General features: G+C 40.1%; 1 protein-coding gene across 6 annotated transcripts in view; it reads right to left on the bottom strand.

The window, feature by feature from the left end:
- Positions 1-17,678, bottom strand: part of DGKI (diacylglycerol kinase iota) — a 228,521-nt gene that overhangs the window by 116,139 nt on the left and 94,704 nt on the right. For all 6 annotated transcript variants that reach the window (XM_056341498.1, XM_056341499.1, XM_056341500.1 and 3 more), the window contains exons 5-10: positions 15,934-15,990; positions 14,666-14,731; positions 8,919-8,990; positions 8,230-8,346; positions 2,408-2,482; positions 1,046-1,141 (exon numbers count right to left, since the gene is read on the bottom strand). In XM_056341498.1, coding sequence (XP_056197473.1) covers positions 1,046-1,141; positions 2,408-2,482; positions 8,230-8,346; positions 8,919-8,990; positions 14,666-14,731; positions 15,934-15,990 — 483 coding nt within the window. The remainder of the gene's footprint in view (positions 1-1,045; positions 1,142-2,407; positions 2,483-8,229; positions 8,347-8,918; positions 8,991-14,665; positions 14,732-15,933; positions 15,991-17,678) is intronic.

Below are 17,678 nucleotides of genomic sequence, written 5' to 3'. Positions count from 1 at the left end.
TGCCTTTCAGACATGGCCTGGTGGATGCAAATCAGGAATTTTCAAAAGCTCCCCGCTCTGAGGGATGGCTCCTCTGTCTGACACCTTTCCCCAAGTGGAGAACCAAGAATAGCAGTCAAAGTGCCTAGGAAAAGTATAACAGAGAAAATAAATGTGATGTTTGCTGTAGGTATTCTCACAGCCTCATCTATTTGCAGCTCATAGAATTCTTGAGCCAGAGGAGGGTACAGGACTTTAGTAACATGCAGCCCAGGTAAACTTTTAGCATTCACAACATCCTAAGGCAAGGGGTTTTGCAGCTGAACTCCACAATGTGAGAAGGACCAACATTTTCCTTTGTTTTGAATCATAGTCTTAGCAGTTTAATTTTATATCTTCCCTAATTCTTCTAATAGGGAGAAAGTGAGTGGCAGCTATGCTATTCCCTATGCTCTGCAGGCCTCTGTTGTATCTTACATCAATCACTACTTCTCAACTAGAAGGCCCTGTTTATCAAAAGGCACTCAGAGCCAACCTAAAAAACATTCACTTGGATAAATTTCAGTTCCAAGGACCCTAAGAAAGAAGTCTGCTGTATGTTAGTCACTGAAACTTTGTGCTCTGGGGTACAGGACAAGACCAGTAATGATTTTTTAGATGCCATAAAAATATGTCATTTCACACTGACTAATTGAACTAGGCTTTCCTAGTAAAATTAAACCACTTTTTGGATAAAAGTCTAAGACTTCACTGGCAATCTGAATTTTCTGTGGAAAGATGAAGTCTTCTGGAAACCTCCAAACTATAATTTTAGATTCCTTTAAACAGTCTGAAGATAAAAATGCAATTGCTGAAATACTTAAGCATCCATTCCATCCATGCAATTCCGCTGAAGTGGAAAGAGCATTCAACAGCAAGGACCTCTTCTGAGGACTGCAGCTCAGGCATAGCATTCTTCCTGTCTGACTGACCAAGAACTAGTCTAATTTGCAGAAAACCCTGTTGTTAAACTAAAACTTTGTGACCTGGATGATGTCCTTACATGATTACCACGTCATGTTCTTACCTGATTCCCTCCACTTTTTGGATTGACAAAAACCAGTAGTGGTTTCATGAGGGGAGAGGAGATAGGCTTTATCACAAATGGCCGACCTTTGTTATCCTGAGAAACAGAAGCAAAAAACAGCTTTAGTACGACCTATATATGTTTCCCTGGCATACAACATGCAGGAGCCTCAATCTAACTCTGACAAAACAACCTCAGGTACTTGAAATAGAACAGTCATGTTAACGTGGTACTCAGCTGAGACAACTGAGTAAGAAAATAAGGGGGGTGGGGGGTGGGGTGGGGGTGGGGGGTGGGGTGGGGGTGGGGAGGGAGGGGCTGGGAGAGAATCAATTCAGGCCAGCACAAAACCATTTTAGAATTTTACTCTATGTTATTCCTCCCCCCCAAGAAAAAAAAAAATAATTCACACAGCACTAATAACATGTCAGATAAAGTGCTATTTCTATTACAAACAATTTTCCAATGGGAAATAGAATGAGATAAGCTACTTATTTCCTTAACCTAACAGACAAGTTGTATCAGGGCTTATTTGCTGATGATCTGCCCTCGAACTCTTGGCCTTACCATCCTCCCACCTTTGAACAAATGCCACAAGTCAAACATGACATGTCAATGAGAAAACTATTTGTCCCCCTACTCCCTATCCCTGCAGGACACCTGAGTGCCCAGTAGCGAGGGCTGTGGCAGACACAGATTCAAGTTTCTGGCCTGCAGTTCTCCCAGCACTCCAGTGAGGACCTTAACGAGGAGCGCCCTCGCTATGCAGAGGCGAGTCTCCCTTCACCTCTCCCAGGAGGCTGCTGTTCGCCTATATAACTAAACCACTAGGCAAAGTCTGGAAAACTAGATCTTCTATAAGCTACATGGTCATGGTAAATCAAGCCATCAGATCATCCATCTGTTTTCTCTCTCTGTGTGGCCCAGTGTCAATTTTCCATACAGAGTACTCCTAATGTGAGATCAGCTGACGGAGACACCCTCAAACCGGACCAGACCCCTTGCATCAGTGCACTCACCATGGATTCCACAAGCCCAGTTTCACACCCCTGCTCTGCCTAGTAGAAACCAAGGGTCTGAGCTGAGTCTCTTACATCCCAAGGGAACACTGTTTCATTAGGCTGCCGGTCCTTCCAGAGTCTGCTATGTTGTTTCTTGAAAAAAATCAACTTGGCAAACAAAACTTCTCATACAAGTTTTATCAAAACTGCTCTTTTCTCACAGAAAATTCAACAGTGTGGAATTTTTCAGTGGAAAAAAGAAATATTAAACACTGCAGTAACAAAATTAAACTTTGCAGTCTGCATTTAGACATTTAAATAAAAAGGAGGAGCCTGATTTCCAAAGCACTTGAATACTTACATCATTGCCTCTTTTGCTGGCTTTTCTTTTAAAAGACGTTCTCTTCTTTCGCCGTGTTGAAGTCTTTAATGAGTTCTACATCAAAAGAAAAAAGAATACATGAAAAGCAAAACAAAATTTAGAAGACAGGCCCAGACAGAGCCCCTTTACGAAGCTCTTCCATGCATGTCCACTTGGAGAATGATAAGAGTATCTGGCACATGCTCGAGATTTAAATTACATGCGCTGCATGCTTTACACTTCCACACCACCGTTTATGGAGAAAGCCACACACGGAGACCAGACTGGTGCTTTGGAACTGGAAACTTTCCCACGCTGTGAGGGGGGAAAAAGATCAGATGCTCCCATAGACTCACATAACACCACATGTTGTACCTGCCAACCCTCCCAATAGGGGTAGGAGACGCCCGTTTCCCCTTCGGGGCTCCAGTCTCCTGCCCAATCAGGCTCGTCTCCTGGTATGGAGACCACCTGCATAAAGATGTAATAAAAAACATGATAAATGAGATATTTTTCATGTTTTTTTTAGGAAAGAAAACAACAAGTTTTATCTCTGGCAACCATTATGACTCAACATAACGTAGGCCACCATGTCGTATGATGCCGGCACTGTGGAGTCAGTTCCAGCCTACCAAGAAACTTGTGTAATCATCTGCTAAAAAACAAACTGAATTGTTAACATTTAAGGTTTGGGTGAGGGGGGTGTTTGTGCCGTTTTAGTTTGCTTTTTGTTTTGAAATGACAGTATCACTTAACTACATGACAGAAAAAAGATAAATGATAAAACTGCTCGTATTTTTGCAGAACCTATTAAAATAGAACTTACATCAAAGCTATTCTCCAGGCTGGCAATAGCCTTCTCAGTGATACTGAACCAAAAGGTGTTCCGATGCAGTAAGAACAGTTCAAAAAGCAGAATTTTATTTTATCTTATAATTCATTTAATTCAGTAACTTAAGTCATACCTGCAGGAAAACCTAATCCTTTCCATAAGATTGAAATTTTGTATTATAGGAAATTCAGTAAATATTTTCTCAGTATTTCAACTTCTAGTCTAGCCATCACCAGGAAATAAAGTAGCACAGGGAATCAGAAGAAAGCCGATTGATTTTTCTATTTTTTTTTCTGGCTGCAAGAGGGAAAGGAAGATTCACTCAGCTCATCCAAAATTTCATTTCTGTCCTGACCTCATTCAAAAGCATACCACTAATGAAAAAAGTCAATTACCAGAGATCATCAAATTTGTAAGCAGTGACATCTGTTCTTAATCCTGGTTGCTAACCAACATTAACAAGAATAACTACTGGATTCTGTTTAATACCTAACAATCACTTCCAGAATTTCAAGACTTCAGTACAACATGCCAAATATGGAAGTTAATGTTTCCACATCTCCGGGAAGTTAAAAAAAAAAAACCAACAACAAACCTAACAGCTAACTGAAATACCTAAAGACACTGTCCTTTTTCACCCAGACCAAGAGAAGCCCTGCTGTAGAGCCCAAGGTCCCAAGCTTTTTGTTACTTCCCAACACTCCCCGAGGACCAGGATATAGTCATGTCTTTTTGCTTTCTGAAAATACTGAAGACAAGACAGCTCTGCAAAGCACTTGAAGTATAATCTAAAAGAACAAATGTCCTGTAAGAAACCACCAGAAATGTTCATATTCTTACCTACTCTGATACAAAGTGATCCTGAAAGCACGATAAAGCACAAAGACTTCACTGACTACAGAAGTGCATTGGCAGTATCACCTGCATTGGCGTTTCATTGCCCTACCTCAGTTATCAGACTGATGATTTACAAAAGTCTTTATGCCAATACAAAGGTACGGGACATTACTCTCAAAGCTGCCTCCTGTGGGGGCCTTAGCCTAGTTCCTGTGCCATTATCTGATGAAGAATTCTCCCTGGAGTAGGGCAAAACACAGGACAGAGAGGCGACCTAATCTATCCCCGGTTTTGCCAGCAGTCCGCTGAAAGGTCACAGGCATACCAAGCCTTTTCCCCATGCTTCAGCCTCTTCAGATGCAAAATTCAAAATACTTACCTTGTCGGTAAAGAGCAGTGAATTCTTCTGTCAAATATTAGTCTGTAACTCAAGTTAGGTATTATACTAGGCAAGTACTTAACTGTACCTCTGGAAGAAGGGCTGTACTTTTTATTCTATCTCCACAGTAGATGGACCTAAACTCAGTGAGGTTCTTCTGGAAAGAGCAAAGACTGTTCAGTAAAATCCCAACTAAATTTAAAAGAATGATTTAAAGAATGTTTAAATGTACTTCTCATTAGATCCCTCTAGAATGTATCTCTTTTCTTGCCAACAGGTAGGGTGGGAAGAGGCATACAGCTATACTAGAGAAACAGTTTTAGTACATGCTGCCATTCATTATTATAAAAATTTTCATTTCCACACTCAAAAAGGCACTAAAATATGCTAGGTCACAACTAACTGGTTGGTTGGTTGGTTTTCTAACATGCCTACACCTATAGTGTTAAGAGAACCTAAAGATTTGCTATGATTGCAACCGTGTGTCCATAGCAGATGAAAGGCAACAAAAGCTGCTTAAACATATGCAGATCTTCTTTGCAAACATGCAGAAGAATAACAGCCAAGAGTAATCATCAGTCTTTGTACACTGACGTGAAGAAATAGATGCATACTACCTTGTCCACATAACAAGGTGATAAGTATTTATAAGCATATAGCATTATTCAGCAAAGTATGCGATAGCAAAGCATACCTTTAGATAGGTACCATATGTAAATCCTAATTTGTCTCTAGAGAGGGAACCTCTCCTTTGTGGATGTCAGTTTGGCCATCCTCAAAAAGATATTTTTGGTATTATTGAACGGTCAGTAGGTAGTTCTCAGCAAGCTTAGTAAGATGAACAGAAGAACTGGAGTCCTTTTTGTATGGTGTGTTAGGTGGTGTAAGGGCCACAGACTATCTCAGTGGACCCTTTCAACCTTTCCTTTTACAACATTTCAGCCTTCATTTTCAAAGGCTTTTAAGCATGCTGGGCTTCAAATGACCCAAGTAATGAATACCATTTTCTGGTTGTTCACAACCCCCCCCCGCCCCCCCAACAGACAAGCCAGTTGCACTCAGCAATTGTGGAAACTAAGAAATAAACCCAGAAATATAAATATTTGCTATCACTTCTCCAAGGTCCTCAACGGAGAAGGAGAAAACACCATGTTTACTCACCTTGAACAGAAAAATTTTACAGTTACTGCCTCTGCCTTCCCAAACAGAAGACGGGACGAATCAGTAAGTACATCGGGCAGATCCTCCTTGTTATCTACTTTTGTCCCAGAACATAAGCATACAGCAAGTCCATTCCTAGAGCTAACACCAACTGAACTACCAAGCCTCACCTATAACAAAATACCACCAGTCAACAGCTTTCACAGACTAGGAGACTGAATTGATTTGAACCCCAGGAAATCAGAGCTGGTATCAAAGTGCTGCTAACAGTAGAGAAACACTGGCAATCAGTAAAGAAGTTACAGAAGTGGCTCACATTATGAATAATATGGAATAGATATTGGGAGTTTTCCAATCATGTAAATGGGTCATTACATACAGGGCTACCACCAATTTCAAAGTTATTTGAACCATTCTGAATATTCTTCGTCTTGCAATTAATTGCTTGCAAGAAACAAAAGCTCCCCATTTAGAACATAGGTTGTCAGCAGAGATTTGTCCTTAACCAATTGCAGCACGATGCTTCACTATCACAACGGTGCTGGTAATCAGAGAGGGAGCATGCTCTTTATTCAAGCCCAATATTTGAAAGGTGGTGACCCACGTTGTACAAAATAAGCATGGAAAACCATTTTTGTAGCAATAAAAAAAAATAACATCAGGGCAAGGTTTTGCTACAAAAAGCCATCTTATTTGCATAAAAGAAACAACCAACAAACAGGATGAAGGCACCACTAAAATCAGTTTCATATGAATAAGGAATTCAGTTCAGGAGTTGCCTGCGACCAGTAAGTAGTTAATTAGAGCTGAGGAAATATTTTTATAACTAAAAGGCTTCTAGCCAGATTTATTCTGATGGTGGAATATGTGAAAAACAGATTGCTGGTTACAAATTTATTTACAATGTGAATTTACAAAAATTTGTGAATATTGTGTTCATATTCTGTGGATCAAATGCAGTGACTATTTCATAGTGTTTACTAAACATTCATATAGGGTGAAGAGGGCCATAATACACAGAAGTAGAGCTGGCCAGAAACAGCAAGAGAGAAGAAAATATTTCCTAAAAGGAAAATAATAAACAAGAAAACAAGACTTCTGCCAAAAATCTGAAAACACATCTGAAAGATGTGTCAGCATCCTCTACAGCAGTAAGGATGCATTCCCTAGAATTAATACTGCAATGGGTGCTGTTAAGAAGTTTCATGGAAATATGCCCATTGTCTGTGCTAAATATCATTTTGATCTATCAAATACCACACAAGCGCTGAAAATTAGCCAAGGAGATTAAGTCCCTGCCAGGGACTCAAACAGATTCTTCAACAAGAGAGGAAAAAAGATTTCTCTCAAGGAGGCTGGAGTAAAACTAACAGAGAAAGAATACTGTGGGGAAAAAATACAAGTGCCAAAGAAACCTTTTTTCTCAGAGTGAAGGTGGCTAGGAATCTTGCCTACTCTCTCTGGACGTAAAGGAGAAGTGGCAGCCCCTTCAGTCAACTTTTTGATTACTCTATGTGTACTTCCCCTTCCCTCCCCTGTCTTTAATATCTGCCTTGCTAGAAATGCTACTCATGCAGAAATCTGACAGTCATATCCCTAGACTGGAACTAAAAACTTAGCAGTGTCACAACTCGGGGTTTTTTTTCCAGTTTCACAGGACTAATTTTGTCTTAGTGCCCTGCCTACAGCCAGAAAGCCCTGGGTCACTTCCCAAGGATGGGCACACTAAAGTTAAGAACCACACACCACTACTCTATAAAACCAGCATTCCTGTGAATGCGGGAAAATTACAAGAAAACATGACCAGGAAGTTTCAATATCCCAGACACTACTCAATTCAGGAAAAGAAAACCTTAATTTCAGTGCTTCAGAAATAACACTTCTCAGTATTTCTGACTCCCTGGTATGTTCAGTGTGTGTTTGTTTCTTTGAGTTCAACCTGGAGTGAAAACACCCTTTTCAAATACAAAAATACTTCTTGCATGAATCCCCTTACAATTTTTGGCCAGCTCTCTTTTGGACACCTTTTCTCCCTATTGTGTTCACTAGTGAATTATCCTCTCCAAGACACATCACATCCATAACAGCTCTGAAGTTTAATGCCCGTTACCTGCAATTAAATGAGCACGTAGGCTTACTGCTGACATTCAGCAAGCACTGATGTAAATAAGACACGATTGTTTGAATGTCTATTGATGACAAATTCAGAATGATGCCAGTCCACAGCCAAATCTTACTGCAGTTTGAGTGAATGTTTTGAACAGTTTTTCCCTGTATTTGCTCAGCTCTATTTAATGAAACATGCTCCACTGCCTACAACATGGGATTTCTTGCAGTATGCTTGCTGAATTCACAGTTACAGGAACAAACCTGAGCTGGATTTGCTCAGAACAAGTCATGTTTGTTGCTAATTGTCCCAAACAGGGAAATCTACTGAAGGGCTGGATGGAGGGGCAGGAGGATACAGGTTCATAACCACTATGGATGTATGCTGGGTTTCAGGGATAGACAGGGTTGAACAAGCATGCCTCAGTGAAGGAGTACCAAGTGGCAAAGCCAGGTTGGCCCTGCGCAGCCATACAGCTTCAGAAACAGACATCAGCATGCAGTTACCTGAGGTTTCTTCACCTTAATGATCCAGGTGGGAGGCACAATGACAGCAGCGTGAGCCCCCAGGGAACATGGCTCCTCAATGTGATGTAGCATGAAACAGGTGACTTTGTTATGAAACTGCAAGACAGGAGAAGAGTAGAGTCAATAAGGAGGACAAGAAAGACAAAGGGGAAACATGGAAAGCAGTAAGAGAGTGATGGTTCAAAAACTGGAGCAATGTTCCCAGCTCAACCATCTTCAGGTCCTTCAAACCCGGAGTCATATAACCAAAGATCACCTTCCCTAGCCATGCCTCCTTACAAAAAAAACCCAACAAACCCACACTAAACAAACAAACAAAAACCAAACACCTCCCCCCCGCCCCCCCAAAAAATAAATCACTCCTACTTAAACACAGATCATAGATTTTGATGCAGCTGTATGTATTGGAAGCCCTTTTCCTGCCTGAGCTAGCATTGGCAGGCCATTGATGGGAGGTAGCCAGCAAGTACATTGTGCAGCAAGACTCTTCACCTGGAGGACTCGTCAGCCAGGTGGTTATGGTGTCTTTGAGCAAAGGGAACAGAAATGGCAAAACTGGAGGTGACTCACAGAGAGGGAGCTCTAAAAGCCAGGAAAAAAAAGAAGCTGCTTGCAGTGTGACCACTCAGTGAAGCTGCTAGCAGTCTCCATGAGTATTGTTCACTTACCGCCAGCTTGCACCAGGAACAACTGATGGCCACAATCTCTTTACTGTGGAAGGAGAATTTCTGCTGAAAGCCCTAGAATAAGAAAAAAAGATTAAATTCCTCCTCACTACCAGAAATTTACATATTTAAGTCTTGCCAGGTAACTGTGCTAGGCTAAATCAGTTCATTGAAGTCAGATTCATTGGTTCAGCCTCAAAGCTCTCAGGCACCAAACAGATTTTTGGGGGATAAAACAATGGCAAGGTTCATAGAGAAGGTTCGTTAACTGAGGCGTTTTCACACATACTTTTAAAAAACACTTTTCAAAAATTTTAAGCTTTTTCTTAGATTTTATGGTTAAAAACAATGGAGTAAAAAATAGAGAAGGGATGCCTATTTGAATGGATTTCTACAGACCTAACATTCAGATTTTCTGTTGAACAAAACATTCTCTCATTGCGGTCTTGTTTGCTCTGAATATAAACAAGAATTTGAATTTTGCCTTTTTTTTTTTTCTTCATAAATACAGAGTGAAATCAACTACAATGTCTGTGTGGAAATGTTCTGATTGGGAAATTAAGTTTATTGTTTTATTGAGCTGACTTAGATTTAAATCTTTTTAGCACTGTCCAAAAAAACCAAGATGATCTGATTCAGATCAAACAGGTAAAAGAAAACATTTCTTTTAAAGGGGAAAAAAGCTCACCATTACCAGAAAACATGAGAAGAGTCACATTTCTCACTCTAAATTATCTAAATCACTTCACTCTAAATTATAAGGCTGGAAAAGACCATTGGGTCATATGCACTCTTCTTGCATGTAACACAGGCAACAAATCCTAAATTACAGCCTAATAATTTGTGTTCAGTTAAAGCTTACTTTAGCTAGAGAAAGAATTGGTGTGGGTTGATGGCTACAGAGACGGAAAGTCTAGAACATCGTTGAACAGTTTGTCATAGTCACCTTCACTGCTTAAATTTCAGAGTTACTGATTTAGTAATATCTAACAGGACATAGCCTCACTGCTTCTATTATGAAGGTCCTTCTTATCCTGGCTGCTGTGGAAAGGAACAGGAAGATGGACACCTGCAAGAAAAATGAGCCTACTATTTTGCTCTGTGCAATGACAATGTCAAGCACACCAAGAAAGAGAATTAAATGAGCAACCAAAACCCCATCCAGAGATGCAATCGTCTCGTTAAATGAGTGATTGAGCTACAATCTGTTGATACATAGTGGTTGAGGACAACCCTATCAATACACCGAGGAGGAGGAGGCTCTACCTGTCTGCCCACCGTGCAAAGTGCACCTTGCAGTTGCTTTTTCAGGTGTCCCCACCACATATTCAAACCAGCTTGCCAGATGGACCACACCACCAACTAATACCTTCTCCTAATGCCTCCGGTTCTACATTCAGAGAAATTCAAAGAGTAGATTCTTCATAATGATGGCGATCTGGCATATTCAGGCTTAGTTAACGGAGCATAGTCAAGTGGCTTCACAAAGATAAGCTGGCCAGCTGCTTCTGGCTGGGCACATCTAGTCTGCCATTCAGAGTGGGCACAAGAACAGAGAGACAGGTATGGAAAGAGTGCTAGAATGGAGGTCTGACACTGGACAAAGCATTCTATTCTCATTCAGTTATAATGAATTATAATAATCAGCGCTTCTCACTGTTTCTCACAAATCTCACTCCTTCCTGTCCCAAAGCATATTTAAAAAAAAAAAAAAAAAATTCAGCCCTTCATGGGCATGAAATGTTTTGGTTTGTTCTACTTTGTAACAGCCATGGGAGAAATACTTCTCTCCCAAAACTTCAACTAATAAAACCCTAAAACTCAGTACATTAATTCCATAGCCCATCAGTCATGCATTTTAAACATAAGGACTGAGCAGCTTGCCTGGTTCTGGATGGCCCGTTTTTCATTTATTCAGTAAGCCATTGGCTTTTAGGGAGTCGTTAGAGAAAAATGATACAGCAGTAAAAACATTAATGATAACTGGCAATAAAACTCCACTTTTCTTCCTCAAATTGCTTTACAATTGTGAACTAGTTCTTCCCAAGGATACATGCTTGAGGTAAGACAGCAATTATTTGAAAAGTAGTTTTACAAACAAAGGATCTGATAAAATAAAGCAACGCACCACAGGTCACAGTGAGATTTAACAGTGACTATTGAATTGAAACACTGGACTCCCCCACACCTCATCAGAAATCATCTCTTCTGCTTTCTTTCAGTGAGAAGGAAAATTAAAATTCAGCTGTCTCGTTCCTGGGTCATGCAAGGAGGTCTTCTGCACAAATTCAGAAATTTTTGTAGAGAAAATTAATTTCACCTTTTTTAGAATATCAGCCTAATAGTACCTAATTAGCCCTGATTCACTGGCACCTAATTCCTGTACAACACATGAAATTTCATGCTGTGAGCTGCTTCTGCAGAAATAAACAGTTGTGCATACCAAAGGAAATACACTGGGAGGAAAAGAGCACCTGAATCCCCAGCTTATGTTGGTGATTACAATCTGTTGAAATATCTGGATCAAAGTTCACATTAATATAGAAATCTGTGCACAGTTATATTCTCAGATGTATTTACCATTAAAGATTATTTCCATATCAGTGTTAGGGTTACTAATATTTTTTTTGCATGTATTTTCCTATGATATTTATTTCCTTCTTAATGCTCTCAGAGATATTCCAGTGCAACATTACTGTAGGAGAGCCAGGTATTGTTACAACTCTGATACAAACAGCAACGGAAGCACTTGGATGGTGATCTTTACTAAAATAAGAAAGAACTAGAATTGCCTTTTAAGTACTCAAAATTTAGATGCTACTATTATATGCAGGGAAAACATACAGCTCTGCATCAAGCCACAGGCCTTTAAAGGAACCAGTAACAGAAAGACACTGTAGCTGCACACTGTGCGTGTGCAGTGGACACACTACTTTGGACACCACAGAAAGTAAAAAGAAATAAAGTGTCTGTTCAACATGATGGTCCAAGATGCATTCTCGGTCTCACAAAATCCCTAAGCCACTGTTAACTGGAAGTATATGAGGAAAGGATCACTTTGCATTCATCCTTTAGCTTCTATTACTGCACACAGTCATGAACTGGATGCCAGGCCACATGGTCTGAACATTCTTACATTCTATTATGTAAATTAAAAAAATATTCTGGTTTCTTTAATAATCCTGGGTAACAAACAGCTAGAAGCTATAAAACTACACTTTTTTCTGCCTGCAAGAAAAAGAAATGAGTTCTTAAACATCATGAATGCTGTAGAGGCTGAGGTTTGGGAGCTTTTATTTACCAACTCTTCCAACACAAGAGCTATAGAGCATTAGGAAAAACCTAGTAAGTGACATGTCTGAAACAACCAAAATGTTCTCACAGCATGTGGTTAAGTTTGGGAATTCCTTGCTAAAGATTGTTGTAAATGCTACAACTTTACAGGAACTCAAGGATCAACGGGATAAGATCACAGAAGAGAAAGTTATCATAGGTTATATTTCACAGCACCATTCCTGGAAATTTATGAGACAGAAATTCTTAGAGGCCAGGAGACTGTTTTGGGAATGCATCACTAAACACCTCCCCCATCTTATAGTTTTCCATAAGAAGCCAGTGTTGAATACTGGGCTCAATGGTACTTCAGAGATGAGACTATGATAGAAAGATGGCCATAAGTTACAAAAAACCAGAATCATCACAGTGAGTAGACAGAAATAGATTGTTTGGTTCCACTGCACTCTAGTAAGATTTTGAACAAGACTTTCCAGGCTCCCTTCCCTGGCAGCAATTTCTGCATATAGAACTTTTGCAATACCTCTGTGAAATCACCTCTGGGAGAAGAGGAGAAAACTGAAGCCTAGATGAGACCATATAAACGGTATCTGCACTAACAAGTGGTAGCACAGGCTCTGTTGGTACTGAGGACACTATGCACAAGGGTTTTCAGAGAATTTTACTTTGGATTAGCTGTAGTCTGGTGCTGTGGACTAAATGCCGTCTCTCTAGCTGCTGCAGAGTTAAGTTCAGTCTAAAAGGAATTCTGTTCATCTTCGGCAAGACTGTCTCATGTGTGAAACATGGTAAGTGATGACCATCAGGAAAATTCCTTCCAAACTGCACTTCTGATCTAAGGTGGAACACTGACATCTACCTCTGTGCTCCAGATGTCAGGAAGTGTCAGCTGTGGCACAGAAGGCACACAAAATATGAAGCCACAAAGCCATGCTAAGGATGGATGTTGGGGAACAGTAATGTCTTTCCACTAGCTTATGATTTGAAGCATGAAATGGGCGTATCCTAAATACTCTTTACTCAAACTGTTATCAATGATCATTAAAACACTTAAAATACTGGATTAAATAATCCAGTTCCAGCCATGGGATAGGACTAATATTGCAACAATGAGATCTATCAGAATCATTAGATATTCCATGAATACTACTTCCTGTTATTGTTTTAAATTTGCTACCATTCCATTTCAATGATAGCTCCCTTTCTCTTGCATGACATTACAATATAAAAGATGGTTCTCACTAAGAGGAACAAAAAAATGTAACAGTGGAGCATGAGACAGACAAGTATTTTGCTGTAATGGGAGACTGCTTGGCCAATAAATATAATGAGATATTTTTATTTTTTTCCCTAAGCCTTTCTCTTTCTTGACAAAGACAAACTCTACTACAATACACTCCTGTTAATCTTAACTGCATATTTCTTCTTTAAGGGCAAAACTGTGATTTCCTCTGAACTTCTTCATATCAGTCGGAGCTGACAGGCAAGTTAGGATGAACTGGTCATGTTGCCCACATATACATACCCTGCACAGGTTTTGATACGATAGGCAGGAAATACTCCCATTACAAAATAAACTCCTAATGCCTCTAGGGGAGATCCAGGCCAAAATGGCAGAGGAAGGCAATATCACTGCAAAGTCATACCACAAAAAAAGCTGTATGCAAAATGCCTTGCTGCACTGTTCCCATGCTACTTGCTATAAAAGGGCATCACATTTTTATTGCCTGACTTGATGCAGCTGGTGATTTACATCAGTATTCATCTAAAAATCTGATTTTCCTCCGAATTAAGTGTTCTGCCATGGAGATGAGACACAGTCTTTCTTACTAGGCGAAAGTATAATATAGTGCTAGAGAAAGGATGTTAAACCCCTGTGTCAATTTAATTTTAGAATACCTTTCAACAGATTTCAGGGGTGCATAACACTTCAGAAGAAAGGTCTCCAGTAGCTAAGGTGGTACTTGCCCCTTTTTAGAGCTTTTATGAAATAAAATTTTACAATCTATGCAGCAGAGGAAATGTGAAACAGCCTCACAAATATGAAAGTCTGCCAGGGCAAAAAAGAAAGCAACAGCCTTTCTTCTTCCAGAGGCCTGAAAAAATAAGCCATCACAATTTCAGCACAGAGGACAGCACTACAAGAATGCCATAATGGCATAGGGTTAGCTTAATGAAGAAGGAAGCTCAAGGAGCCACGGCCTTCTCCCTCCTCACTTTTAGCAGCCAGTGCAGCACAACGTCCCAGGACATGTAACGTGCTCATTCTTGCAGATGCTGCTGCTTTTTCCCTCATGGGAAGCAGGGCTGCTACCACTCAACATATCAGGCTTGTCTTCAGCCCTTAAGAAGACAAATGTTTAGGACAGAAAAATTTCAGTGACTAAAAGGACCTACTGACTACCCTGAATTCTTAAGTGCCCATTATTGTGCTTGTGATGCCCTGGAAATCCTACCTTTCCACACTGCTTACATTTCCCCTCCTGCCTCCGCCTGTGCACCCAGTGATGTCGGACAAAGTTCTGCAAAAGAAGGACAAAAAGATAAGTTATAGAAAGCAACGACATCTTGCACTCAGTGGTACCATCTGTGTGAAATTGCATTACAGACACCAAAGGAAAGGTCCCTTCAGCCAATGTGATCATCTCTGGAGCAAAATGTAGTAGTGCCCATGGGAAACCCCTGACACAACCAAAACTGGAGATGGAATAAGGATGAGATAGTGTTCTTTATCCATATTGAAATGCAGCCAGAACTACTCTCTCTGTACCCTTCTACAAAAAAAAAAAAAATTCATTACATGATGTGGAGATAATCATCACCTAAATACAGGGTATGGAAGTACCCAGACACTTCTGTGTTCAGCCACGATGCAGGGCCCTGCTCTATTCTGCTTGGAAATACAGCCTTGTAATGCAGGAGAAGGGAAGGAGGGGAGGAAGGAACAGTCACTGAAGCAGTCTTTTCTCCATGTTTGGGCCACTTACATCCTGGATGACAGCAAAAGGTAGGCAAGAGACAGGAGGGTGTGCAGGACTGCCGCCCCTGCTTCTGCACAGGCAAGGGTGTTAGAAGGGGCCTGCCAGTGCCATGATGTTATGCCAGCCAACACCAAACTGTCCATGTGGCAGGGAATTGGGCTACCTCTGCTAAGAGCAAGATGGCCACCAAATCAACTACAAAAGGTAAGAGGTGTTCTTGAAACACTGGTTTCTAACTATGCAAGACACATACATGAATATATCAGTAATAAGTATCCAGCACCTTCAAAGCAGCTCAATTCATACAGTAGCTGGATGCAAATCATAAGGGTTTTGAATGTTTAGTATTTTTTTTTAATGTAAAAAACTTAGGACACTAGAGATACTTCTAGGAGAAAAAAAAAAAAAAACGAAGAAGCAAGTAGGAGGAGAGGGAAATAAAAAACACTAGTTCAAAGGTCAGGAAGTACAAAAAAGAAATGCTACTAAAAAAAGGCAAAATACAGTATAGCTGAATGAATGGGAAAAGAAACAACAAAGATGAAGTAGTTTCCATCAGTGCAAGTAATGGAGTGCTTCAGCTAGAATTCATTTTACATTTGTTTTGGGAGAAGAATGTGTTCCACTGGGAACCATGCTCTGTCTAAGACTCCTCTGAATCTAAAAGCACTGATGCAGCTCCACACCAGGTAGATCAGCACACAAATCAAATGGAAAGCAATCATCATTTCTCCACTACTTACTTCTCTTGGAGATCTGGAGCCTCCTTCTCGGAAAGTCGGTTTGCAGCGAAAATTAATCTGGCATTAAAATAAAGCTGTTTAGAACTGAAAGTGAGCTGAGAGAGAATTTATTCCAGTATGTTGATCTAGGCAAGACTTCCAAAATATTTATTCTCTATTAAAATATTAGCTTCATTAGCTAAATAAAGTAACTTACCTGGATGCCAGAAAAATCTCTTTTCATATGCCATAATAACTCTTCTTGCTAGACCTCTACACAGCCTTCATCTTCACTAATGCTATTACTGCCTGCTCAGTTCAACTACTAAAACTGTCTCCTCCTTCATTAGAAGGAAACCACTTTATCTGTTTTTTTTTCTGAAGAGCATTTGCAACCAAAGTGGACTTAAGCTGAGGGCTCAAGAGTTAATAGGAGCTAAAAATATAACTCTGTAAAATCTTTTTGCACATCCCAGCTTTATGTCTTCATAAACAAAACCTGTGGAGAAGTCTTTAACGCACATTGATGAACTGTACAAATTACCCTAATTTTCTACCTTTTGCTTGGATCAGGCTGCTTTTATATCCACCTCTCCAGCCACAAACCATTTGGGGAGCATTGTACTGCTTCATGCAGTGGTATTGCCTCCTTCAAACGGGAAAGACGGAATGAGGACAACAGAAGCTTCCATGAACAGAAAACATTTTTAGGAATGTGAAGAGAAAAAGAATTTAACAAACAAGGGAGTCCTATAAATCTCTTGGTTTGTTTTTTGGTGGGTTTTGGGTTGGTTTTTTTTGAGAAAAGAAAATCAATAGAGTTAACAGCTGGAGGGGGGAGCAGGCAGAATGTAGAGAGAAAACATATACTGAAGAAGAGAGAGGCAGGGGAAAAGGCCAAAGGATATGTGAGGTAAGAATGTACTAAATGAAACAGATTCAAGCTTAAGTTCAAAGAATAAAACCCTTCAAAGAACAACACATTTAAGGATACTGCACAGCTATGTTTTGTTATGAAGGTAGAAGGATCAAGTTCCCTCCAAATTTAAATACAACTCTTCCCTTTCCCATATAAATGAGTCCTTTCCTCATTTAATAATGGCCTTCAAAATAATAGCTCAAGGAAAAACCACCATCAAAACCAAACCAAAAAGTAAACAAAATACTTATTACTTAAGAAGCAACAAAGACTTAACATTAGTCTTCCTCCACTGTGCTTCACCTGAAATTGCAATTCATTGTTTCACTGCTGAGTTGTGGCAGGCTGGAAAGAGCCCCAGCTTACATTTATTTTACTTGCAACTTACATCTTTGCAGAGGGGGCCAAGCACAAGACTTATGCATCACTTCTAAACTCCACAGGCTTTAAGAGGGATGCAGACTTTATAACAACCCTTTGCCAAGAGGTGAATTTCATGGCCTCCAGAACAGCATAAATAAGCTCAACAGAACGGGTTTTACCTAAGTGCTCATTTGCTCTGGCTGGCAATGCCACCAGCTCACTGGGCCATGGAGAGTCAGCACTACTGCTGATGAAGGAAGTCATGAAAAATTCACTTGTAACATTTTGTGCTGAAAGCATGTGGTAATGCTAATTTCACTGTGGGTAAAAGCATCGGGGGTGGAAATGGTACCTCTCCAACTCAGTATTACAGCAATCACTGTGACATTTGTCAACACAAGTCCAAATGCTTGGAAAGGAAAACATTCTTTCCAAAGGGTTGCTGCTATAAATTTGTTATGCATCAACTTCTTTTATGGAGAAC

Source organism: Falco biarmicus, chromosome 5, assembly GCF_023638135.1.
Source record: "Falco biarmicus isolate bFalBia1 chromosome 5, bFalBia1.pri, whole genome shotgun sequence".
NCBI classification, from domain to species: Eukaryota; Metazoa; Chordata; class Aves; order Falconiformes; family Falconidae; genus Falco; species Falco biarmicus.
This window is presented reverse-complemented; position numbering and strand designations above follow the sequence as displayed.